The 27,104-nt window shown below is 36.7% G+C and overlaps 3 protein-coding genes across 8 annotated transcripts in view; 2 read left to right on the forward strand and 1 right to left on the reverse strand.

Moving 5' to 3' along the window:
- swt1 (SWT1 RNA endoribonuclease homolog) overlaps positions 1 to 8,612 on the reverse strand; it is a 22,536-nt gene extending 13,924 nt beyond the window's left edge. For 3 of the 6 annotated variants that reach the window (XR_006247229.1, XM_043219503.1, XM_043219504.1), the window contains exons 1-12: positions 8,466 to 8,612; positions 7,479 to 7,569; positions 7,239 to 7,303; positions 4,168 to 5,206; positions 3,300 to 3,344; positions 3,086 to 3,221; positions 2,650 to 2,745; positions 2,364 to 2,552; positions 1,558 to 1,651; positions 1,106 to 1,263; positions 863 to 1,020; positions 574 to 712 (exon numbers count right to left, since the gene is read on the reverse strand). Coding sequence is in view for 5 of the 6 variants with exons in the window: in XM_043219503.1 (XP_043075438.1) it covers positions 574 to 712; positions 863 to 1,020; positions 1,106 to 1,263; positions 1,558 to 1,651; positions 2,364 to 2,552; positions 2,650 to 2,745; positions 3,086 to 3,221; positions 3,300 to 3,344; positions 4,168 to 5,206; positions 7,239 to 7,303; positions 7,479 to 7,559 (2,200 nt within the window). In the remaining variant the exon portion in view is untranslated. The remainder of the gene's footprint in view (positions 1 to 573; positions 713 to 862; positions 1,021 to 1,105; positions 1,264 to 1,557; positions 1,652 to 2,363; positions 2,553 to 2,649; positions 2,746 to 3,085; positions 3,222 to 3,299; positions 3,345 to 4,167; positions 5,207 to 7,238; positions 7,304 to 7,478; positions 7,570 to 8,465) is intronic. The other 3 variants (XM_043219502.1, XM_043219501.1, XM_043219500.1) reach the window with 3 other exon arrangements.
- Positions 8,613 to 8,633: 21 nt separating this feature from the next.
- On the forward strand, positions 8,634 to 14,654 carry trmt1l (tRNA methyltransferase 1-like). Its single transcript, XM_043219507.1, has 16 exons — positions 8,634 to 8,747; positions 9,651 to 9,773; positions 9,867 to 9,929; positions 10,031 to 10,144; positions 10,266 to 10,330; positions 10,420 to 10,576; positions 11,257 to 11,377; positions 11,830 to 11,909; positions 12,040 to 12,283; positions 12,389 to 12,601; positions 12,689 to 12,879; positions 13,057 to 13,135; positions 13,240 to 13,406; positions 13,551 to 13,616; positions 13,819 to 13,948; positions 14,027 to 14,654. The coding sequence occupies exons 1-16, from the start codon at positions 8,687 to 8,689 to the stop codon at positions 14,217 to 14,219; spliced, it is 2,067 nt and encodes a 688-aa protein (XP_043075442.1). The 5' UTR covers positions 8,634 to 8,686; the 3' UTR covers positions 14,220 to 14,654.
- Positions 14,655 to 15,543: 889 nt separating this feature from the next.
- On the forward strand, positions 15,544 to 26,893 carry niban1a (niban apoptosis regulator 1a). Its single transcript, XM_043219506.1, has 14 exons — positions 15,544 to 15,684; positions 19,229 to 19,359; positions 19,447 to 19,578; positions 19,664 to 19,778; positions 20,521 to 20,685; positions 20,774 to 20,889; positions 21,948 to 22,052; positions 22,357 to 22,519; positions 24,023 to 24,210; positions 24,294 to 24,437; positions 24,529 to 24,639; positions 24,718 to 24,825; positions 24,953 to 25,064; positions 25,785 to 26,893. The coding sequence occupies exons 1-14, from the start codon at positions 15,633 to 15,635 to the stop codon at positions 26,645 to 26,647; spliced, it is 2,505 nt and encodes an 834-aa protein (XP_043075441.1). The 5' UTR covers positions 15,544 to 15,632; the 3' UTR covers positions 26,648 to 26,893.
- Positions 26,894 to 27,104: the final 211 nt, after the last annotated feature.

Below are 27,104 nucleotides of genomic sequence, written 5' to 3' on the forward strand. Positions count from 1 at the left end.
ATCCTGTTTACTTTCATTATTTCACAAAAGTCCAATTAGATTTTTTAAGTGCATGCAAATAAACATAGCCTTTACAGATTAGAAAGAGGCATCACTCTTATTTGTTTGACCAAAAATGAGCAGTATTTTAAGCGCAGGTGAGGGCATTCATCTGTCCTGTAGCGTGCACGTGCTCTTCATGCTCCACACAGACACTTCAACATCACACATTTCTCTGGGTTAACATTAGATTGAGTGGCCATGTAATGTTGCTAATACTTACATATTTCAGATGATAAGTCATATTTGAGGTCGATGAATGACAGGCTAGCATTAAATGTGCTAAAATGATAGGCTAACGTTAAATGCGTTAAAAACTAGCCATTAACGATCTGTTATCACAGACTGCCTGTGGATTTTTTTTTTAGTGACTAATAAAAATTTGGTCGACCAAGCCTCATCTGGTTGACTATTATGGGGCAGACCATATATATATATATACTGTATGTTTAGAGAAGATTGTAATTTAGAGAAGAATAACATTTTAATTTATTAGTTACAAAGCATCAGATTAAAGTAGTGAGGCATACACACCTGAGCATAGAGTGTCACTCAGCATCTCCACACAGCTGAGCAAGCTCCTCTTAATAATGCTTCCAAACACAGCTATCCAGTGCTTCTTGAAACACTTGAGCAGCCCATCCAGAGTCCACGGGGGCTTCACATACACTATCTGCATAGAAAAACAGATAAGTTCACAGAGAACAGGACTATAGAGGACCACTTGAATCACACATATGTGACTAATGCATTTAGATAAATGAAGAAAACCTTTTAATATAAACTTCATAAAAAATTTATAGATCAGTGTGCGCAGTGGTACCTCAGTCCACAGTTCTCCATAAGCAGCTTTCATCTCTTCCTCCAACACCTCTGACAGCGCCCCCTGGAGGCAGGACTCCAATAAACACGCACATTCGCTCAGCTGTCGTTCCTCCACTGGATCACTGCATTTATTCTTGTGTGATTCTTTCTCTTCTGCTACGTTCACACACGGAGGTGGCAACAAAATGACTTTACATTCAGGCCTTATAAACACAGTAAACAATATTACACAGTAACTGACCTTTCTCTACAGGTTCAGCTGGGGGCCGCACAGCGGGTTGAGCGTGAATGTACTTTAGAATTGTAGATCTGTTTCCATCCACTTCTTTTACCAAGTCTGCTTTACTCAAGGCCTTCACCCCACTGAGCAGAGCCTTGCTGCACAAGTTCTTATCATCGCTACAAAAAAAAATCCACAGAGAGAGAGAGAGAGAGAAAGAGAGAGAGAGAAGATATATTTAAGCAGAAGGAAGTCATGTCCTCTACCTTCAATATGAACATTCTTCAGGGTGACACTAATGGCTGAAATATAATCATTAAATCAGATCATCTTCATTCATAAAGCAAACACATGGCCACCTTGCATTTCATTAGCTATGTCAAATGACAAGCCAGATCAAACAAATGGAAATGTCCTTAATGTTGTGCAAACATGCCTAGAGGTGAAACAGAAGTATGAGAGTTTGTACTCACGTGCAAAGAACTAGTGCTCCCTCTGGACACAGAGCCTGGTACTGCAGACAGCACTCCAGTACTCTGTCATCATTGTTCACAACACCAGGCCCACCTGAAAGAGAGGAAAGCCAAGAGACAAAGGCTGAACTCATTTAATCCATATTATACTTTCACAGATTAGGAGGGGTGCAACTATGTCAAAGGTGTCTGGGTGGCGTTATGTTTTCTGTGGATTTTTTAACTGTGCATGGATGCTTCTAGAGATAATGTTGACCATAATCCCCTGCACTATCGAAAAGCTTTTAGCATTTATGATTAGATGGCTATTTGAAAACATGGTTTTTGGCATCACAATGACATTTCATAATAAAACGTTTTTTTCATATATTAATATATAAATATATTTAGCTATTTTAATATAATGAAATCAGGGCATGCAAATATTACATGTAAGTGCACCATAATGAAGTGCTATTGAAATATCTTTCATATACTTTAATAGTATTTATTTTGAAATATTTTGAATTGGCTTGTATTTTTATATTTTCATATATTTTACATTATATTTAATATTTGAACAAAAATTAATAATGCAGCTAAGTGGTAATGTCTTCATTATACACTCATTTTAATGCATTATTAGCACAATCTTCAAATGAAATTAGAAAGCAAATAATTTCTTTAGATTTTTTTATTCAAATGGAAATGCCCTTTAGCTGATTTTTATTACCCATTAACAAAGCGTGCGTCTTGAAAAATAGATATACAGTAAAAGGTCATCATGAATGTAAACAATATTGCACCTAAGGATAAAAATCACTCACCAACAGCTTGAGAGGCCTGCTGCATTGACTGGCCCACAAGTCTAGGTTCTTGATTTTTTAGGCAACTATAAATGTAGTGGACAGCCGGCCTGGCTTTGTATTCCACTTTGCTGGAGAGTTTACCACTCTTTAAATAATCCAACTCCTGCAGCACCACCCATGGGATCAGCAACGTGGGGAACCCAAGCCCTGTGATGAGGACGTTCACAGTTGAAATGCTGCATCCTCATAATTCTTCAAATGTTCTAAAGTTAAAAGCTAGTGACTTAAAATCTTTTTTTCTTACCACCGAGACCATGTGACCTGATCTTCTTCACAAACTCCAGGTGGCTGAGCAGCACATTGGTATCCAGAACAATAAGCAGCGCCTGTTTATGTTGATCTTCATATGTATGAGTTAAACGCACAAAGACACAAAAAAAACACAATTATGCACCGTGATTGAAATCTTTACGAGGTGCATACTGTTGGACGTTACTAATGACATGTACAACAAGGATGATAACAGTAACAATAAAGATTTAATTTTTAATAATTCTAAACGTAAACAAAAAGCACAGTTCACACCACAGCTACAATGATAACGGCACAGCCGATGAGCAATAAAAACACTGGCATCTGTTCAAACACTTGATATATTTGTCTTTATAGTTATTGTTCTAAGAGTGAACTGGCTTTAGGCATTCCAGTAATGAGTTATTAAAAAAATAATTCATAGGTGCCTTTACTTAGCACTGTGCTGGCACCCTCTTCTGGAGGGTCAATGTCCATGCAGGTGAGCTCTCCACAGTTCTCTATCAAGTTCACCTCCAGGCGCCTCTCAGAGCGTGCCAGATGAAGCTCCTCCACCAGCTCCATCTGAACAATAAATCAAACAGAATGAGAAACATACAAATCCACAAGATTTCATTCTAAAACCAAAAACACATTGCTAACCTCATGGTCACAGTCAAGGGTCTCTGCAGTTTTCTGGAGAGTTACCTGAAATCATGCAGAGGTTTGTTAGAGATATGTCACAATTCAGCAACATCAATAATGTTCAAATTCAGTGTTGTTTTCCCAAATAGCCTCATAGCCAATGTTTTAGTGACTGTGACTGTGTTCTGCTCTAAAACTGTGCTGGAAATTTTCATGGAGAATTAAATTTTTACTTGACAAGTTAAAGAATATGAAAATATATTTTTTTATGTTGCAAGCTGAAATCTTGAAATGTTCAGCCACAGAGGAAAATGGTAAAAGTGTATGCTACAACTAGTTTGTCTTAAGATTTAGTCTAGACGGGAAGTAACTTATGACGGAAATGCTTAGAAGAGAAGTAAGCCTGAACAATAAAACTAAACAAAATATTAAAACCTTACTATTTCAGTGCATTTTTAAATAACATAATATGCAACTGTTTAAAATCTCAAAATCCATTCACCAAAGGATATAACCAATTCCCTCCCTACATTTTTTATTTAATGATCTGGTAAGGAACAAAAGATCTGTCATCACTTTTACTTTTCCAGTTCATTGGAATATTTTTTCACAATTCATTTAATTCCAGATGAAGTCTCGTCCCAAAATTATTTCATCAAGTATCCTGTTTTACTTGGCAATACACATTACTTATATCTGAGGGATTTCACAGAATGATTTTGGTGCATGAAATTTTACATGTAAAATCACCACTGAAAAATGGGACTAATCAATTTACAAATCAGTAAATAGAGGACGCAACAGCATTAAACACCAAACCTTAAGAGAAATGTCTTGTACCACCGATTCAGGTGAAGTTGGCGCACTGGAAACGCAAGACACTTACATGTTGTACTGTGCAGGAAGTATTGCTTGGCATTGTGACCTCTCTTGTTTTGTCAGAGAGTGTCTGCTGAACTTGGTGAGATATAGATGAAATATGTGACGGGTTAATAGAAGAGGGTTTATGAGAGGTTTGCGCAGAAAACCTTTGAAATCTCTGTCCTTGCGGCTGTGAGATGAGAAATTTGATTTTAGATGGCAAAGAAGGCTGAGCAGCACTTTGAGTCCTGCGATCTGAAGAATTCACATTACACACACCCGTGTTTGTCCAAACTTTCACAGCATTGACCTTCTTTGGGATCTTGAAACTGACACTTGCTGTGAGACCACCAAGTGATGGCCTTTTTTCTCCTGAGATTTCACCAGGGACACTACCCAGCTGTACATGGTCTTGCTTCTTAGGTGAAATATCTTCTTGTAACTTCAGTTTAGATCCATGTTTCACTACTGGCATAGCTTCTTTGGACTTGCCTTGAGAACTCTGTGCACCAACATTATAGTCGATATTCTTGGAACTGTTGGCCACCAACATCTTTCTTGTTCCCTTTTGAACTTCAGAATGAGATTCTGCATGTGAAGCATTGGTCATGTTTTTGATGTCTCTCCGTTTGGATTCAACATCAAGCTCTGGTGACAAAGGCCTTTTCATGAGTCCTCTTTTTTTCTCTCGTGCAGGGGAACAATAATCCTTTGGAGGTATCCATCTGGGACGCTCTGCTGTGGATCTCCTCGATACCAGCTCCTGTCTCTTTTTCTCAAATTCTTTTGAAGAAGGCAGGTTTGTTGCAGCGTGACTGCTGGAGCTTCTCTCTGAGATATGGGCACTTGCTTTTTCATGCTTCTCTCTGGGATTCACTTGCTTCTTATCGTGTGTGACAGGTGACTTGAAAACTGGCCTGGAATTCTTTGAAGTTTGGCTTTCTAGGGATCTTTCTTCCCTCCTCTTGCTGTCTCGGATTTTTGCTTTCTTAAATCCTCCTTCAAATTCTGTTGTTGATTTTGAGTCAGTCGCCCTCCTTTCTTTAGCTCTATCTTTATCAGAACTGCAAACATTAAAAAAAGAAGACATTGGTAAGCTTTATTAAACGCTCAAGACAAGAAAACAGTGACTGAGGAAATAAAAAAGTCTATATTTAGGTTCTAGTATGTTTATTTACATTTATTACGCTGATCATTTTTAACTTGTGCACTGCATTATTATTACATTGCATTATGCTGAAGCACGGCAGGTGGCTCCAAACACAATAAAGCTAACTTGAGACCTTTTGTAATAAATGCTGATGGTATAATAACATGTAACATGTATCTGATGAACTAGTGGTTAGAACATCTACATGTGCACTATGAAATTGTTTGCCATCGCTTGTGAAGATTGTATTCTGGTTATAATGGAATGCATTTCAATGAAAGAGTTCATCTCTAAAAACTTACCTCATCTCTTTTTTTACTTAGCCGAACGGACAAACAACTAATTAAAACGTCAGTAACAAACCAAAAACAACTAGTTAGATAAGCACAGAATCTTAGGTGAGAATAGTTCTTGTTTTATTATGACGTTTGATACCGCATAATGTAATTACCCATAACAAGGTTGCGTTACTTGAGGCTTGTGCAATTTGCCTGTGACTACAGTTAAAAAAAATAATAAATCAAACTCCAAACGAGGGCAACAGTACACAAAGAGAAACAAGTATAAAACAGTATAAATGGTGGTGGTAAAACAGTATAAATACACATGGTAAAAGTCAAAATATTGAGTTTTTATATTTATAACGTGATAATTAACGTTAAACGACGGCACAGTTATCGGTAGTACATGTGACAATGTTTTTTTTTATAAAATAGTTCATTAAACAACTGTTATGTAAATATGAAATGACTTACATTTTAGACAATATGACAGTTCCTGCTCTATTTTGCCATCAAAAAGAGTTCCAAATGCATAAAGGGCGGAACTTGAATATCGTTGAGGAACAGACTGTTGTTTCGTTGTCGAATGATTTAGTGTTTTTGAACAAATCGAGTGAGTTCTTTGTTCATTCTTGAATTATTCAGCAATTTAAACGAACAATTCAGTCCGTAAGTCACTTGCTGCCACCTACTGGCAATTTAGATTTATATTTAGAAGTATCATTGCATTTTCCCACCATTTTCTATATTTAGAAAAACTGATTTAAAACATCATTCTCATAAAGTTATTGTTAGATTTGACCCTTAGACTCTTTCTGTCTGATCTTTTTCCCTCCTCCTGTACGTGATTTTCTTTATATCTCCCCCTAGTGTCCTGTAGTATGTATGATCTATCCATCCTTCTACATGTTAGAAGGGTTAAATCGGTCATTGAGTCGTGGGGGGAATGAGTTTGCTCTACACTTTTAATACTTGACAGGAAGAAGTGTTTTTCTGTGTCCAGGTGTGTTCCTTATATGTTCGTAGTTTCCTGTATCTTATCTAAGTACATATCCTTTGGCATGGATACAACCTGCGTCATCTCCTACATCAACCTACTCCCCGCCGTTACATCCTATCAGATCGAGAATTCGTCTAGAGGTATTCTACGAGAACAGCGGGACCTTAAACTTTCTTAATTATTTAACAGTTATTTATGCAGTTATAATTCTGCAATGTAAATTCATTCATGGTAGCATCTGTGTAAATGGTAAAAAATAACAAATTCTGTGTTGTCTCTGCAGTGGAAAGATACTTTTATTGATACCGATTTCATCTGATTGGTAACAGCCCTATAGTTTCTTATTATTCTAATTTCTTTTATTGATAATTTGTGAGTTTTACATTAAAGATTATGACCAAATGTAATAAGAAAATTGTAGCATTTATTAAAGAAAACCGATTCAAGAAAGTGCTCACAGATCACAGATGAGAATATTGCTTCAAAATAAATTACAAATTTACACAACAAATAAATGAATAGATCCAAATAACATTTTTACTTGACTGATGCATATAACAAGGGTCTAATGTCGACCCCAGAATTACATGGCATTTTTTTAAATATATAAATGTAGATGTAGATATAGATTCTAATTAAGAAACATTTTGCACCCTGAGACCCACCTTGCATGCCGATGATGATGTTTGTGTTTTCTTTTTGGACTGCTGAATATTTTAGCATCACTGTCCTATGACCAAAAAACATTAATTATTATTTTTTTTTTTAGCAAATGCTTTTATCCTGTGTGATTAAATACAAACACAATTTAATGTTAATAAATTAATGCTACTACGAATGAGAATAGGAACGAGCTCGGAATAACTAAACTAAAATCTACTCCAATTTTGTTCCAGAGTTCTCACCTTCTTACTGTCACGAGAAGAGTTTGATGGGCTTCTTTCCTCCTTTTTATGTTTCTTCCTCTTTGATTTCTTGCTTGACATCTTCAGAACCCTATGACAGAACATAATCTTTTTTGAATATTTTTTGCTTTAAACTTTTTATTCCAAATACAAAAATACAGTGTATAATGTTGTTTACTTTTAAAGAGGAGAGAAGTAAAACTGTAGTGCTGAATGGCTTTTACAACATATCACTTCAATGCCCTACAACTACAATTCTTAAAAAAAAAAAAATACATAAATAAAGCTGAAATAAAATAAAAATATATAGATAAAAACACAAGAAAATTGACATCTCACTGAAACAAGCTGAAGATATTAAAACTGCAAAATAAATAAAAAAAAAAATAATCCCCAAACCAAATTAAAACATAAAATTTTAGAATTCTAGTATATATTCTAGTATACTACAACAGTATATAAAAAGGAGAAATATATTTTTTTATAATTCAGAACTTTTTTGCATAACACAAACTGAGTTATAGTTATATTTGGATTTTAACATTTACATACAGACTTGCTACAATGGTATCAATAATAAATGTATTTACACAGTACTTTCCGTACAAAGATGAAGTACCTTAGAGTGCACTTCTAGTATAAACTAAGAACAAGGAAAACAAGTTTTTCTCCCAATAGCTACATATCAGCAAATCCAAGACAGAAATCCAGTTAATCCTTGAGGAACAGATAACACCAATGACAACTAACTAAACTGAAACCCCAGCACGATTAAGTCCCGTGAATATACAGGAACGTATGAATATACTTAGGTCACACTGAAATACACTCGTGACATTAATATCAACAAATATTTACATTATAACACATCTGCCTGACCTTCCTAACTGTTTACAAATTACAAATCTTATCACACTGAGAAACTGAGAGAATTCAAATCTACTACAAGTTTTTATTTTGTACAGCTTCGGTGTAAGAGAGATTTACCTTTACCACGAGCAGGAGGAACGTTGTTAAAGACGACGCTATTTAACAAAGTAAAGAAATTTCTGATGCATTAACAGCTCTTCACGTCTCCTTTGGCATTACCTTCTGCTGGTTGAATTCACTTCCGCTATCTTTTTACTTTGCGTAGTTTGAGAGGAAGCGATTGGTGCGCGCCCACAACGCTCAATGCGTACGGATTCTACGTACGCTAGTTTGGGAAAATGGCGGAGCTCAGGGAAGAGGACGCTGAGCAACTTCACCAGGAGGACGCCAATATAAAAGGCAAAATAATTCGAATTAATAATGATAAAATGATTCCGACGTGTTTTTTAGGTTCCTTAAATAACACCCCGCATTTAAGAATTTTGTATTTTTATGCAATTCATTCCTAATGCGACTTCAAAACTGCTGAAGTAAATATAGGCCTCCTCACGGAGCTCCACCATAGGACCTAGGTGTAAATAATGTATATGTTCAAAACGTCTTTGTATGTGAGCGCATATCGACAAAGAACTGACATGTAGATAGATTACAAACGCTAAATCAATCGATGCATTTTCTGAGATGAACAATACTCTGTAAATAACAGCATTGTGTGTGTAGCAATGGTCTTGTCGTGGAGCTCCGCACTAGGGCCGTTCTGCTTAGAAACATCAGTCTCACAAAGCGGGATTGGTTACTCCATGGAAATGTCCTTTGGCTAACATACGATGGCGCTCCAGTATAGTTCTTGAATTTTCATCGGTGTGCTAAGATTATACATCACCTTCTTCGAAACTAAAAGCCCAAATATATGTTTTTTAAGTTTAACGGAAATTAGTTCTTTTCCTGCTTTGGTAATTATGACTTAAAGTCGAAAATAATTTTTTTCCCCTTGTTTTAAAGATGGATTTTCTTTTTTTAATGTTGAAAGTCTGGGTCTGGAACAATGATGAAACAATAAAATCTTTATATTTAAAAAAATAAGATGTTTTAAAGAAAGAAAATATAATCAGATTTAATAAAAAAATAAATACAAAAGAGTAAAAAATATCCCATTCTCTTCAGCATTCTCAGACCAAATGCTTGTAATGTATTAAAATAATAACAAAAAGTCATTGTATTTATAATGAAAAAAACAAAAACAAAACTGGTTTGCCTCAACAATAATTTTTGTGAAATGTGAATTTCTGGGTGCCTCAACAGATACTGCGAGTGATACTAATAAAATGCCTGCAGAATCTGAGGCATGTGAGCAAATGCCTATTCATGAAGCCTCAACTAAAATGGAGGACAAAAACGGACAAACATCCTCCACTGTTGTGTCAGGTAAAAATTCAACAGTAGTGACTCTCTACGAATCTTATGACATATTGTCTCCGAGCATGGTTATATCTTTAAAACTGTCCATCTCCGTTTCAGAGAGACATGTTTCTATCCAAACTGCACTGGAAGGCCTCGAAGGGCTTGTGGATTTAAATGGAGGTACAGAGAACACAGCATCTGTTTATTCTGTGTGTTTATTACAAACCACCAGCAAACCGCTTTAATCAGAAGCTAACAGATATGTTCACTGATTTCAACAGCTGGGAGGAAATCTTGTCCATTGTGTCCAGAAGAGAAATTCAAGGCCTGTTACAGTCATAAGCTCAGACGGCATCTGCAGAACCTGCACTGGAAAGTTTATGTGGAATTTGAAGGTAAATAGCCTTAAGTCCTTTGGCACCTCTACTAATAGTCTTTTCCAACAAGCCTTTAAAAGCTGTCGCCTCAGGATTCAGCCAATACATGTGAAAGTTAACTTTATTGAATCTCTTACAGGACAAAGGATGTGTATCTGTCATCTACCTTGCCGACAACTCAAGTCCAATCTAGGTTCTGACCAGGTAAGATCAGGGTTGAGAAGCTTTTCTTCAAGTGCATATTAATCAGGAAATAGATCCTCTGTTAATGTATGTTTTTATCTCATCTCCAGGCTCAAAGCAGACTGGTGGCTCACTACCACTGCGTGGTTTGCTCCGTCACTATTGCTCGCAAGACAGACATGATCAGTCATCTCAAACGTCACATCAACAAGGGCGAGACAGAAGCCAGCTATTCAGGCAGCTCAGATGTCCCATTTGAAGACCCTGGTGAGCTTTTACTTTGTTGACGTTGACAGAGCGGCACCTTTTAAAGTGAAGATGCTTCCTCGTTTGATGTGCTTTAGCGACATGAAAGATAATTGTGCGGCAGAGGGTGAGACAATTGGCATTAAGGAAAACCGCCTGAAGTAGATGCCAGTTTGTTGATGTGGAATAATGTAGATGTTTATATTGTTTGTTGTTCCAATCAAGTTTTTCGCAGTGTGTCTTTTTTGTTGCAATTTAAACCCTGAGTATTTAGCTAGGGTTGAAGGTTAAAGCGTTAGTTCACCCCAAACTGAAAATTCTGTTATTAATTACTCACCCTCATGTCGTTCCAAACCCGTAAGACCTTTGTTTATCTTCTGAACACAAATGAAGATATTTTTGACAAAAATGGAGAGCTACCTGACCCTTCCATAGACAGCAACACAGCTGAAATGATCCAGGTCTAGAAACGTAGTGAATACGTCGCTACACAGTCTTGTCATTATATATCCCTATCTGAATCATATCCAAGTGGAGGGGAAGTAATTAATGACATAATTTTAATTTTGGGGTGAACTAACACATTTAAAGTCTCACAGGAGGTATCTGTAACAATAAAACACTATTATTCATTGCAATATGTGCATACAAAATTGGCTGCACTAATTGAAAATCATTTTGATTGTCATTGTCTTCCTCAGTCCCGGGTGGACAAGCATATGAGATCATGAAAGAGTTGGGCACCAATGTCCAGCTTCTGCCCAACCACACCACTCCCCAGAAGACAGACACCTACTTCAGCCGCAAGATGAAGACAAACAGGTTTGAGAATTATGTTTTTTTTTTCCTTCTGCAAAAGGACTCGTTATATGATCGTTCTATGTGTACATTGTCCTGACCATAACTGAATGTTTATTTGTTGCTTAGTAGCTTAATGTAACTTTAGTTGTTATTATTTAATAATTTAATGATGAAAATGATTTAATAAAATGTTTTATATTTAATATAAAAAAAATAGTGCTGTCAAACAATCATGATTAATTGCATTCAAAATAAACATTTTAGTCCACATATATATGTGTGTGTATGTATGTATATGTATATGTAAACTTTTTTTTATTTTGGATGCAATTAATTGTTTGACAGAAGTAATTTTAAAAAAGTTTAGCAAAAAAATATATACAGTTTAAATAACAATAATAACAATTAGAAAATAATTAAAATATATGAGTTATGGACAACCTGTTGGAAAATCCTCTCTATGTTGTTTGTAGGCAGCTGGTGTTCTGCTCTCTCGCCGTTCTTGCTGAGGAGAGGAATCCACTTGAATGTCTTGATGCCTTTGGAGCCACTGGTAGGAAATCTACTGCACAAAAAGACAAGCTAATAGCTCTTAATGATAATACCAGTGCTTAGGTTCTGCTCGAAATAGTTTAATAGAACTTAATGTATAACAAAGCATATTTGCATAACATCTTTTGTAGGCATCATGGGTTTGCAGTGGGCAAAGCATCTGCGTAACTGCGTGAAGGTTACTATAAATGACATAAACGAAGCTTGCGTTAAGATGATTAAGGAGAATTGTCATCTAAACCACATCCGAGTGGAGGGGAATCGTACGGGCCGGCAGCTAGATGGAGCGGGAGACGCAGACTCTCCCATTGCCACGGTAGAGGTGGTGAAGATGGACGCCAATGTAATCATGCACCTGAGACCGTTTGACTACATGTGAGTAAGATACTGAAAAATAATGACTTAAAAAAAAAAAAAACATTGCATCTATGACTATTTTTTGCAAATAGCAGATCTCACCACATTCTTGTTTCAAATCAGACACCTCGACCCATTTGGAACGTCTGTGAACTATCTGGACGCAGCTTTTCGTAATGTTCGGAACTTGGGCATAGTCTCAGTGACCTCGACCGACACTGGTTCGCTTTACTCCAAATCTCTGAATGTGACCCTTCGACATTACGGCTGCCAGATCGTCCGAACCGAGTATTACAGGGAACTCGCTGCACGTATGGTATTGGCATCAGTGGCCAGGTGGGCACTTCCTCAAATTAATTACCAAACCCAAATGTATTTTACTGGACAGTTTGCAAAGTGTCTTGTTAATGCATGTCCTTGCAGGGCGGCCGCACGCTGCAACAAAGGGATCGAGGTGCTGTTAGCCGTGGCTCTTGAGCACTTTGTCCTCGTGGTGGTGCGAGTTCTCAGGGGGCCCACCCAGGCAGATGAGTCGGCTAAGAAACTGAGGCAGCTGTTGCACTGCCAGTGGTGTGAAGAAAGGGTGTTCCTCAAGCCAGGAAGCATGGTGGAAGGTGAGAAGGCTTTTGGACAAACAAATAGTAGCATCCTGATAGCCTTCCTGTAGCCTAAACAGCTGAGTCAGTAATGACAAGGTCATGGGTTTGATTACTTGAACTGTAAAGTTGCCAAATGCATAATGCAGATAGAAGGAATCAGAGCAATTGCATTTCTACTTATGGTATTAACAGAAAACCTGTACAGACAGTTGCCTTGTCAGTGCCATGGGAGTATGCCAGGAAAAACTGCAGTAGAGCTTGGACCACTTTGGTGAGATGATATAATTTTTAGGTAAAAACACTTATGATGATGATTAATTCCTTCATCGATGGCTCTTTTTTTCCCTTCTTTGTCTTTGTTGCTTTGACCATCAGGGCTGGTCCTTTGTTTAACACTGGATTTCTGAGGCGGATGTTGGTGGCGGCAGTGCAGCACAATATGGAAGACATCCAGCCTCTGGTGAAAACTCTCATCTGTGAAGCTGACTGCACCACTTTCAAGCCTTTCCCTGTCCCAGGATATTCTGCCCTCTCCAACCAAGGTGTGTCTGGGTGTGCAAGTTCATGGCCATTTTTTGTAAAGCTCATTTGTGATTCAGTACAAGTGGAGACACTGAATCAGCTTTTTGAGCAACGGTGCCTTGACTTGAATTTTTCAATTAATTTTGACGCATCTTTGCTCTTAGTGGAGTGTGGCGTTGTCATAAAAACTTTACAGAAGGTTGAAGAGGCAGATACTTCTGACCAATCAGGTATTTGTTGCTTTTTCTCCTCCCTACTCTTCGGGATTTAATTGTTTCTGTTTATCCCATATTAAAAGGATAGTTAAAAAAAAATGATCTGTCATCATTTACTCACTTTCATGTTTCAGCTTTGTCTTTGAAACATTTTAAAGTTGAAATGGATAGATTGTATACAAAGTATCGTTAACCTACTTTTACTTTTTATATTTAGGGAAAAGGAAGACCGCGGGGGAGGAATCCGGGAACGTGCTGAAGAAAATCAAAGCTGATGCACCTTTAGAGCATCCAGCGTTCTACTACAGCATCCATCGGCACAGCATCCGCGGCATGAACATGCCCAAGTTAGTCAGCATGAACCCGTCATATACAATGTCATAATGCAAGCAGAATGCTGACACTGAACTCTGTTCTTCTTTCAGGCTGAATAAGTTCCTGCAGTATCTCACAGAGGCTGGGTTCAGAGTGAGCCGCACACACTTTGACCCAACAGGCGTGCGGACAGATGCTACCCTGGCGCAGTTTAAAGAAGTGCTCACGAAATACAGCGTGCCTACATATTCGTCCGCCCCTCAGAGCAGTGCCGTCGGCTCAGACAGACGTCAAACTCTCTGATTTCACACACATTCATCAAACCAAACCAGCATTTTGATTTTGTCCGTGTGGACATGCATTCAAGAGCCTGGATTGCACAGAGGTCTGATTACTCTTTGGCTGTTTTCATCGATGAATTTTCCTGTTGTTTTATGAAGTTTGTTTATAAAAAAAGAGAGTTTCATCTGAATGAAAAGAGTCGTTTCAGTCTTCTTGATGTTTTTTTGGATTGCACTGAAGCTTCGTCCCATTAGGGGTTTACAGTATTTGATTAAACATTCTGTGGTGACAGTGATGCAGTATTTCACTTCTTTTTTCCTTTTTTCTTAAAGATATTTATAAAGAGCCTGTCAAAGGATTATATTGATATTCCTTTATCTGATTTTCTATTCCACTTCATTTTTGCTTCAATATTTTATCTTATTGCTACAACATGAATAAAACATTTTAACATCATACTGTATCTTTCTTATAAGTACACAGACATTCAGAATTTTATGTTGGTGAATCACAAACAGACAAACAATAAAGAAATACAATTTCCAGGGTACATTTTACTTTAATAACAAAAAACTTACATACATCATACATTTAAGATTATTAATATTTTGGAATGCACATTAACTTAACATTTTTATTGAAATTGGGCATATTTTCCTCATTACCTTAATGCACTCTCGAGTTTTATTGACTGTATAGTATTTTTTTCAAATTTTATTACAAAAATAGAATTTAGGAGGCATGCTTTATTAAAAAAAGGCAAAAACAAGTCATGGATAATGTGAGATATATATATATATATATATATATATATATATACTTTTTTTTTTTTAATTCCTTTCATATTTTGTTGTGAAAAAAATTAAACTGGATTTGTTTACCGGTTTATGTGATTCATCAGCTGGAATTTTTCTCTCCTGTGAAAAGTCTTTACACGTAAATTAGTGCCACACCAGTTTCATTTGCATGGTACAATATAGACCTCCCTGAAATGTACTAAAATTAACTGGTATTTGAATAGAAGCTGTGGTAATAGACCATAATGAGATCAAGTCTGTCTAGTACGTCACAGGTATATTGTACTACAGAAACAAGGCTGTTTTTAACTTAATAATAAACTGACAGCTTTGATCAACAAAGAATACTGATGTATAAAACACATATCATGTCGCATATTGTTTTCATAAAAAGCAAAGCGTATGTATCAGGACTTAATGAAGTCCTAGAAAGTATTTGGGCATCACAGTTCTAGTTAGGCAGCTCTTCAGGTTTTAAAAGCCCTTGAATGTCCCAATGTGACTGTTTCATTCATGCCCCTCCCTCCGTCCTGAAATATAACACCTGCTTTCAGATTCTCCCTCAGCACTGAATACAGTAACACAGAATCATCTTCACCACAGCAGAGAAGAGTTCACCTGAACTAAGCAGAGCAGCATGGGAGCATCGTCCAGTTTTCTGGATGAAAACAAATCCAACTACATAAAAGGTATGGGCTGTAGGAACTGTGCTGTAAATCATTAAGCGGTTTCGGAATTTACTTTAAAGAGTTTTAGTGTGGAAATAGCAGTAAAAGTTGTTTGTACTTTAATGATTTATTTTCTGGTGATATAATAGTAGGTTGTTTTCCGTATACTGCAATGGTATGGGCAGAAAAAGTGTGGCTGTTATTGAAATGCAAGAGATGTTTTCTTTTGTCCTACGCTGCATGGCCTCTTTAAGATTCATGTTGAAATTGGACTCGTAAATGCCTCATTGGACAATGACTATCATTAATGTCAATCGGATAACTGGAGTACTCAACCTGCAAAGCTGAAAAGTGAGAGGCAGAAACCTGTTTGTTTTCTTCTCCTGACCATTGAAACGATATGGGTGGAGGTTTTTGGTGTGTGTGTGTGTGTGTGTGTATGTGAGTCAGAGAGTGTAAAGGATTAAAAGCAGCTCTGCTATTTGCTCAAATGGAAAAACACCTTAGATCTGTGGGCTGACCCAACATGCTGAAAGAGCATTACAGTACAGAGGGTGTTGTTGAAATGTGTTTTTAAACTACATTTCAGATATTCTTCCATTAATTCTCAAAGCTAGTTTTTTAAATTAAAGGTTCATTCTCAGGAAATTGCTATTTGTGCCTTTAAATGTCTAGTGATCATTTTATTTAAAAATATTACTGCTAAACTTAACACCTAAAGAATCGAAACTGCTAAAGGGCATGTGTATATTTGTATATCTATGCATTTCACATGTACTTTCATTGAAAGCAATTACAGTGAATTCCATTGCCAGGTAACTAGAATAAATAGAATAAAACCAGTTATCAGATATATTAGATTTATATTACATTTAAAATTTGGTGCAAAAATGCCCAATAATAGCCTTAACTAGCAAATATTTTCAGACAATGTGCATATTGTGGATATTGCCCCACAAACAAGCACAGAGAAACTTTTTATTAATTTTTTTAAGGTAATGGAAAATTTTGAGTATCTTATTACTTTTTAGCATGCATATTACTAGATTATTATCCATTTATTGATCTACATGACCTTTTTCTACAAAACCATAAATATCTCATTAAAAAACTCTACGAGAGACTTGCTCCCACAAATATGTGTCAAAGAGAGAACACAAATGGGGCACGAATGCGAATGAGATAACAGTAAACTCAACTGCTGTGCTTTCACACTTAAGAAGGTGAGAAGAAAGTGTATGGTCAACAGCTGCTCATTGTCAAGGATATGTAAAAAAAAAACCACACACACACACGTTTAGGTGTTTACGAACATTCTCATGTCAACCTTGTACTCTTCTTGAAGTGCAATGATGTCTGTGTTGAGGTATGTTCATACAGAACTGGCTTTGCAGGTCATGCGGTGTCATAACGTCTATGGTAGGCCAAGAATCTTACGCATCAGAGTTTAAGAATTCAAGACATCTCAAACCACAGATCCTTGCAAAACAATGGATCTCTCTCTTACGAATGAAACAATAGATCGAGGGAGACTGCACGAAGAGATGTGCTACACTTCAAAGAGAGAGAAAACGGAGACAGAACAGCTCGCTGCGGTACTTTCACTCCATTGTGAATGCCATAGCTCTCAGCTGTCATCTAAATTTAGTTGCGTCTTACGTAATGCAAGAATCTGAAAATGTATTAAAAAAAATGCACACAAGGAATTTAAGAAAGTAGGAACACCCTCTCAGAGTGAACATTCTGGTTTGGGTGTTAAAACAAAAGTTCAATCAGTGTGAGGGAAACGATTCATTACACATACTGTATTATTAACGCTGAAAAACGTTTACATCAAGCAAACTGCTTTTACTTTATCCCACTCAAGATCGTTAATGTACATTTCTTTATTTCTGAAAACAGTATATAACCAATTAAGAAGAGGTTGTGCTATTTTATAGTCAAATAGCCATGTCGTGCAGCCTTCTGCCATAAATAAAGCACTGTTTTTAAATAATGTGTAACGTAACCACTATATACGCTGTATTGATCAATCATCACCCAGACTTTGAACTTTCCATTTTAGAATTAAGGTTATAGTTACATAACACTGACAAGGGTGTTGAAATGTTCAGGCAGGGAGGAAGCAGTCTGATTGGCTGTAAACACACATTAATATCTTCAGTTCACTGCTGTATTGTTTAGCTAATCTTGTATGTGGTACAGGGAAAACACAGTGTTCCTTTGAGAGTTCTTTTGAGCCTCATACGTGCAGCTCATTTAGACAATCTGTTGGGAATTTCCTCTCCACTCACCTCTGGACTGTACCTATTTTGTATCAGATGTTATTTTTGGCAATCAGTTTCTTTTCCCCTCATTTTTGATTTGCGCCCTCTGTTGTGTAAACTGTTTTAATATCACTGATGGTGCATTCTTCTCCAGTGCTACTTCGAATAAAAGAGAGAAGTTATTGATTATCTCATCTAACACTTAACATTGTGAAAAAGCAATGACAAAATTATTTTCATTTATTATTCTTAAATGATAATAATATCAGCATGTATTTAAACGAAAATATGTACCTGTTAATGTAATTGTTCTGAGCTAATATTAGCGAATAACGAACAGTTGTATTTTTATTAACTAACATTAACGTTGCACAAGTGTAAATAGCGATAGAGGCTACACTAAGTGAAAATAGTGGCAATTATATGGGCCATAGCATTGTAGTACATTATAAAACAGTCTGCAATAATAACTTGAGTGCAAATTGTTATTTTAATTCAAATTATTACATGGATGCCACCCGTGTAATATTGCGACAATAAAGCCCTCCCTACACCTACCCTAACTATGCCTAATACTTTATTTTTTAAATAGATTTTTTCATACATTTTTGCTGGAAATAAATGCTTTCCTGATGTGATCCGAAATTTGAAAAGAGAGAAAAAAAGTTCGCCGAGGTGTCGAGCAAGTCAAAACAGCACCGCCGAGCTGATAACTGACAACTGTCTTTTGTCCAACCGCACGTCGGTGGGTCAGTGTAAATAGCCTCTGCCAACAAGGCAGGCTATTTGCACTAAGTGTAAATAGACACTCCTTTAATGAATACTGCAACAAGTACAGGCCTATTCCTTGTTAAAAACAGCAGAAAGTGGAGGAAGTAAATGATATGGCGAATGTACCTAAAATATTGGAAATTCAGTCATTTTATATACCTTTGTTTCTTCTAGCGTTAATGTAAATAAAACTAAGTTTAGTTAATTAATTGTAATTAGCAATTCATTAACTAAACAATTAATTGCGCGATTTTTATGCCACTATCTAATGGAAAGTGACTGTTTCTTTGGCCATTCCCCCTGTCTTTTATTGGTTGGATGTACGGATATGCCTACTGCAGTCTTTCTCCATTGCTTGAGCTGATTTTTCAGTTTTGGCAGTAAACATAGAAAGAAACATTTGTGGAAAAAATACAACAGTGGAAAAATCAAAGTCGCTTAGCAAGTAGTTTGCAATTATTCATTTTTATTCACTTTTTTCATCTCTTTCAATTGTGTAATGATCTCTGGATTGTGTTGCCTTGCAGAGCAAGTTGATGAAAAATTTAAGGAATTCTCAACGATATATAGGAAGCAATATTCTCTGGCTTACCTGTCCCAGATCCGAGATGAACTTGAGCAACGCAAAGAGAAGCACACGCAGCTTCTCAAACAACGGGTAGAGATTTTACAAAGACATAGATGTATTATTAAGTCAGTGATCATTTCTTTCTCTGAGACTAACTCATTATATTTATATACCCAGAACTCTCCGAAACCGGGAAAGGTGTTGTATGAGGAGAATGTAAAATGCTTTAATGTTAGCAGGAGGAAGTGGAAGGATAGGCATATAGTAATCCGTGCCAATTTCGTCCTGGAGTGCTTCGAGAGCTACAAGGTATGAGCCATCATCCATAATCTAACAATGTGCTTTTGCTGTGTGAGTTGATGATAACATTTACCCCATCATCTCTTACCTGCAGAGGTTTTTAAAAGGCTCGCCTCCTTTATACAGACTGATGCCTACAGGAGGCACCATACTGACTACAGAAGAGACATACATGGAAATGATTAACCAGTGCTGCCCTGACATTAACAGTGAGTACGATTAGAGTACATGCACATATTCTAAGGCTATGTTCACACTTGGCATCTTTTTTGAAGCTGTTTTACATTAGAATCCTATGGTGTAAAAAGTGTTTTCAGAAAAGTCCTTAGAGCTTTTTAAAAAGCCACCGCCCGCATCTTTTTCTGCAGCTGCAGTCTTTTGGAGTTGAAAAAAAAAACAAAAACGCTTTATATCAAGAGCCCTTTTGACAGTTGACCAATGATCAAGTCAGTAGCGAGATCTGTTGTTTCTATACGACTAGAAAAAATGGAGAAGCTGCCAATAGTAACAAAAAGCGACTATAGCGACTATAGTAACAAAAGACGCATCCAGTGAGATATATATATATATATATATATATATATATATATATATATATATATATATATATATATATATATATATATAAAAAGCACTCATCAACTGTGAACACTCATCAAGTGTGAACACGGCCTAAGTGAGCTGATTTTACACAATTATTCAGCCACAAAATGAATATGTGCTCCGTAGTTCAGTTTCAAAGTTAGCATAATTATTTTAAGTTTTTCTCTCATTTGATGGAGTCAGTGCAGTTGAATTAGTAATATTACTGTATAATGTCTCATAAACCTCATTCGTTATTAATGACATGATGTTACTTTGTTTTTAAAAGGAATCAACAATGACCCTATTTATTTTTTATATGCATCTTAATGGTCTTATTGTGACTGATTCATCCATGTTGTGTTGCAGATGTCCAGGAGGAATTCGTACCCTCAGTGGCGGACATGCCAGGGCAGTTCCCAGTTTATCTTAGACTTCCATACCGCCAGGATTTCTACTTCTGTTTCCTAAATGAGAACTCTCAAGATGATTTCATCTCCATCTTATCTGACTGTGTTCGCCACCAGAACAAAGGTATCACTTTCTTTGTTATGAAACCACAGTAGGAAGGTGTAACCCAGTGAAAGCTGTAGTGTTAAGAAATATTTGGTCTATTCAACAGATTTTCTCAAAAAGACGACGTGTGAGGTAAAGGCTTTCCTCAAAGCCTTTCAGCTCTATAGGCAGGAGAAAGGCCAATATGAATCATGGGATATGCTCATAGGCAGTGATGTGCGGGTAGGTGTCCTTTCATAATAAACAACATAGCTATCATCGTTTGTCGATCTAATATGACATGGTATGTCATGTTAGAACACTGTGTACAACACTGAGCTAAAACAAAATCCTGTTCATTGACATGTTTTGTAAGTTAATGTGACAGTTATGATAATGTTTATCATTTCTAAAGGGGCACATTCCCTTTCTTTTCATATTTGGTATAATTACGTTTTTGTCCTGAAGAATTGTATGTTTTTCTCACTAAATAACAGATATGGGTGCACATTTTAATTGTTTATGTTGTATTATACGCTTCCACATTATATTATATAGCTACAAATCACACGCTGTTACATCAGATTAATGTGTGGAATCTGAGTAATGCTGCACACTGGCAGTTTCACCTATTACAGCCAACATGACAATGAACTATCAATACATCACATATGTCAGTGTCTCTCACACATATTAAATAACTTGCTGGTAGTACATCATGTCCTGAAACTCACAGTATGAACGCTTTTAGAATATTTTCCATACTGTACACATGAGTACAGATAATAAAACTGATTATTCTTATTAATGGATTAGTTGCCTTTGAAGCCATTTTTAGAAAAACTTGGAAATGCACGACATATTATTCATCGATATTAATAAATTAAGCTGTCTGACAACCCATAAACACATACAGGAGTTTAATTGAATTATTTTTGGTCTGTTTGAATTGATCATATAAATTAAAGTACTAATTTAAAAAGTAAACTTTTTTTTTTTCCATAATAGATGACTAGAGATATATCTAATTAATCTACACATTTTATACATGTTGTCACATTTTCTGTTCATTAGGTTTTTTTTTTTTTATTTGGATTGTGTTTGAGTTTAAGTGAAGGCAGGTCAGTGATTGATTTGTGGTTACAGGTAAATAGATCATACCAGTCTGTTACTCATTTGAGTCTAGTTTGTGGTTTAAGGTTACATAAACTGTGCCTTTTGGGGTTTAGCAATTAAGAGTTTGCTCTCAGTGTTTGTTCAACTATGTGTGAATGTAATATTTCTAAATCTTGTGTGTTTAGGGTCTTGCTAATCTGTTCATGGAGGACTTGATGCCCTTTTTAGAGAACGAATTGGAGCCATGTTTGAAAAGCAAGAGAGCAGACAATAGGAGAGTGTGGTTTGCGGTGCGTTTCTTTCCTGTTTAGATCTTCTGCCACTGGCACTGAATATCTCCTGAACCTGCCCTTGATACTTAAAACTGGGGTGTGATGTTGACATACATCTAGGATGCCCCACACCCAAATAGCTGTAGGCCAGGGAGGCCAGAAATGTCCCAAGGTTTCCTAAAGGGTGGAACAAACCAGAAACATACCAGAAACACAATACATTCCATAGCTGAGATTCATATTCATAGCTTAAAAAACAAGTAGAATGATTAATAAAACACTTAAGAATGATGACTCTTGACCATAGTCATTTGTCTTATAGACGGTTGAAGCAACTTATTTCCTGCTGCAAGAGCATCTATTTGAAAGGATGAAAACGCTGAAGCAGGAGTGCCAAGAGAAGGTGAAACAACAGGACGTGCTCATGCGCTCTGATATGGACCAGATCACCAGCTCAAGAGCGTTCCTGGAGGGCAAACTCAGAGGTACATGATCACACTAAAAACAAGTCAGTTTTTTTTTTTTTTTTTCAACAGCAAGTTATGATTTCTGAAAAATCATGTGACACTGAAAATAGTTAGAAAGAGAGAGAGAGATACACACACTACACTGCCAAAAATATTCGCTCACCCATCCAAATAATCGGAATCAGGTGTTCCAATCACTTTCATGGCCACCGGTGTATAAAATCAAGCACCTAGGCATGCAGACTGCTATTACAAACATTTGTGAAAAGAATGGGTCGCTCTCAGCATCTCTCTCAGGATCTCAGCAAATTCCAGCGTGAAACTGTGCAGGATGCCACCTGTGCAACAAATGCAGTCGTGAAATTTCAACTGTCAGCTGTATCATAACAACATGGAAGCGATTGGGAATGACAGCAACTCAGCCACGAAGTGGTAGGCCACGTAAACTGACAGAGCGGGTCAGCGGATGCTGAGACGCATAGTGCGAAGAGGTTGCTACCTTTCTGCAATCGCTACAGACCTCCAAACCTCATGTGGCCTTCAGATTAGTTTAAGAACAGTGCACAGAGAGCTTCATGGAATGGGTTTCCATGGCCGAGCAGCTGCATCCAAGCCATACATCAAATGCAATGCAAAGCATTGGATGCAGTGGTGTAAAGCACACCGCCACTGGACTCTAGAGCAGTGACAAATCAAGCTTCTACATCTGGCAATCTGATAGACAAGTCTGGAAGAACAGTGCTTGTCTGACTGCATTGTGCCAAGTGTAAAGTTTGGTGGAGGAGGGGTTATGGTGTGGTGTTGTTTTTCAGGAGCTGGGCTTGGCTTCTTAGTTCCAGTGAAAGAAACTCTGAATGCTTCAGCATACAAAGACATTGTGGACAATTCCATGCTCCCACCTTTGTGGGAACAGTTCCTCTTCCAACATGACTGTGCAGCAGTGCACAAAGCAATTTCCATAAAGACATGGACAGAACACCTTTGGGATGAATTAGATCAGAGACTGAGAGCCAGGCCTTCTCAGCCAACATCAGTGTGTGACCTCACAAATGCTCTTCTAGAAGAAATTCCCACAAACACACTCCTAAACCTTGTGAAGAGCCTTCCCAGAAGAGTTAAAGCTGTTATAGCTGCAAAGGGTGGACCGGTGTCATATTGAACCCTATGGATTAGGAATGGGATGTCACTTAAGTTCATATGCAGGGCAAAGGCAAGTGAGTGAATACTTTTGGCAATATAGTATATATAAGATTAATCAATTAGTTTGACACCACTAATTAAAACAGAAAACAGTCATATTAAATATTAATAATATTTTACAATATTGCCATTTTTCTGTAATCAAATACAGTAAGTGCAGCCTTTTTCCTAAACATCTTACTGACCCAAAATTGTACAATTTTAAAATTTGTAAATATTTAGAGTTACCTCACAAAAGATACATTTCTTTCATTCGCGAACGTTGTAAAGAGTTGTATATATGTATCAATACAACATTTTTTTCTCTTCCCACCTGGTTAGCCATGGTAACTGAGCCAGCAACACAATACTGCACAGAGCAGGTGCAGCCGTACCTGCCAGCCATCTTGGAGGAAGTGATGGGACCCATAAGCCTGGGCTTCACAGAGGCCCGGGATTTGAGCGAGGGCATGATGGAGCAGCTCTGTCAGGACTTCCAGGATGTTGACCAAAGAGAGGAACTCCGACAGGTGAATAAATTTACAATTAATCACTATAAAAAGTCCTTGTGACTTGTACTATATTAACTGAATACTTTTCTTTCTGACTGAAGGCTCTGTTTAAGATGAGCAGGGCTAATTTACAGAGTTGCTATGATAAAGTAAATGGACTGGCAGATCACATTCAAGAGCTACAGCAAACCTTCAACTACTGCATTAAAGGTCTGGCGGACAGCACACAGATAGACTTAAAACAGGTACTCAAATCTGCGTGTCCAAGAAGCCAACAAACTAACTTTCTGTGACCGATTCTGATCTAAAACATGTCTGTTGTGTGATTTGTTTCAGCTGATGGAGAATACAGAGTATACCTTTGAGCTGCTTGTGCGAAAAGCTCTGGAGGACCCATCAGTCAGTCTTTCAATGGCTATGGAAAAGGCTGCGAACAGGGTTCTGAAGGTAAACATATAACTTTTACTTTACAAAACACAGATGCCCGTGTTAGATTGCGTCATTTACTTTGTCTTCATCCTTCAGCAATTTGATTATGACAGTAGCACAGTGAGGAAGAGGATCTTGCAGGAGGCACTGATCAACATCACACTACCTAACATCAAAAAGCACCTGGCCCCGTCCTTCAAAGAGGTACATTTGAGATTAGTTGCAAAATGATACATAAACAGTAAATACAGTAAGTGAAAGATTTAATATACTTACCATTGATGGCTTATAAGTTCCAATAAATGTGACTCTTCTCAAAATTTACTTTTAGGAACTACCCAAATTTGAGCAATACATATTTGCTGATTATACAAACTTCATTAATGTGGAAAACGTGTATGAGGACATTATACAGGAGATACTGGAAAAAGACGTCAGTATGGGTATGTCACATGATCACAGCAAGGCCTCTACACACTTGCCTTTGCAAAGATGTTATTGATATTAGGTTCATTATTAAAAAAACTACATGCATTGTACATGCATGTAAAACTACATGCATTTTTAGAACAAGTATGATGTTACCATATTCACGTATAGTGGCCGCAAATTTTTTTCGAAATATGTATAGATGTCTTTGTATTATATTAAAATATCGAATATCGAATATTTTATAAACACAGAACAAAGATTTAAATATTTGGGCTTAGTATTAATACTTTGAATCAGTAAGGAAGCACTAAATGGATCAAAAGTGAGAGTAAAGATTAAATTGTTTCAAAAAGATTTCTATTTTAAATGTGTGCTCTTCTTTTGAACTTTCAATTAAAAAATAAATAGTAATGATAAATATAATGTATTTTTTAATCAAATAATTTTGATTATTCATATTTATTGGAAACATTCAAATGGAATAAAGACAATTAATGGAAAACAGCATTTGATTTTTTTTATTTTAAGCATTAAACTTTTAATAAATTGATGTTTAATATGAATTAGACAAAATTCACGGGAAAGCAGAAAAATGTAAATTTAAAAAAACAGAATTTAGAAAAAAATAAAATGTATTTCATAGGGCCCTAGAAATTATTGCTATATATTGTTATAATTAGCTTTAATATTTACCTAAAACACGATTCTAAAATCTTGCTTCTGATTGGCAGTGGTCAAAGAGGCAGCCAGCAAGAAGAAATTCAACCTGTTCACCGAGAGCAGATACAATTTCAGCGTGTCCAGCTTATCCTTCACACCCCCAGGATCTGCACCCAGCAGCCCAGGATACTTAAATACTTCCCCAAAACAGCGCACACCCATGCCGCCCTCCCCACTGCTGGGCAATGGCCTGACAACAAACCAAACTGTGACTGTTCACTCATCAGAAAGCCGTGCATTGAACCAAGCTCTGCCTATCATGGGAAAAATCGATGAAGGAGAAAACACAGCACTCATAGAGGAAAACAGTAATGATGTATTCGTCACTGAGACTAAGACTAATCCAGAACTCGCCTCAAAGGCCATGGATGCTTTGGTCAGTTCCACTCCCATTATTACGGTAACAGAAGCTGTAGAAAATGCTGGTAATAATAATTCAACAACAGGAGGTGATGCATCTTCTTCAGACTTTGGTAATAAACCCATAGTAGTAATCAACCCGATCTGTATGAAAACTTCTGGCTTTGATGGTGAGCCTACTGCAACCGAGAAGAACAGCAAGGAAACCCTAAAGACAGAAGATTCATCTACTGATCCAGCCAAGATTAAAGCACTAATACATGAAGAAAGCACATATCCGATTGCGGTTTGTTTATCTATTGAAGATGCAGAGGATGGCGATATCTACAAAGAGTTCACAGGCAAAGAAATCATGGATCTTTCAGAAAAAGCTTTAGAATCCCAGTCTTCACCAGTCCTAGTGGATGAGCCCAGGCCCCTGGACTGTGTGAAGGAGATCCGGGACCTGGTAGTGGAGGTTATTGAAATAGAGCACATGGTTCAACCTTCCAAAGACAATGGAGAAATGGTTTAAGTTTTAATCAAATTTCAGGTCAGGACATAAAACTTGTTCAGTCCATTTTTTGTAATATGAGACAAATTGTAAATTTTGAAGTTGGTTTCATAATTTTGCAGAAGGTAATTATAGTTTAGAATAGATGTATATGTATATATACACACCACTATTCAAATGTTTGGGGTAAGATTTTCTTTCTTTTGTTTTTTTTTAATTACAGAAATTAATACTTTTATATCGATGGAATTGCTTATAATGTAATAATAACAGTAATAATGTGCAAAAAGTAATATTTTTATTAAACGCTGTTCCTTTCAACCTTTTATTATTCAAAGTATTTTAAAAGTATCACAATTTCCACTATAATAATAAGCAAAAATTGCTGTAAACAGCTGTAAAATTACATTGTAAATAAATTAAATTAGAACACTTATTTTAAGCTCTAATATTTCAGAATACTAACATAAAAAAAGAA

This window comes from Puntigrus tetrazona, chromosome 20, assembly GCF_018831695.1.
Source record: "Puntigrus tetrazona isolate hp1 chromosome 20, ASM1883169v1, whole genome shotgun sequence".
NCBI lineage: Eukaryota > Metazoa > Chordata > Actinopteri > Cypriniformes > Cyprinidae > Puntigrus > Puntigrus tetrazona.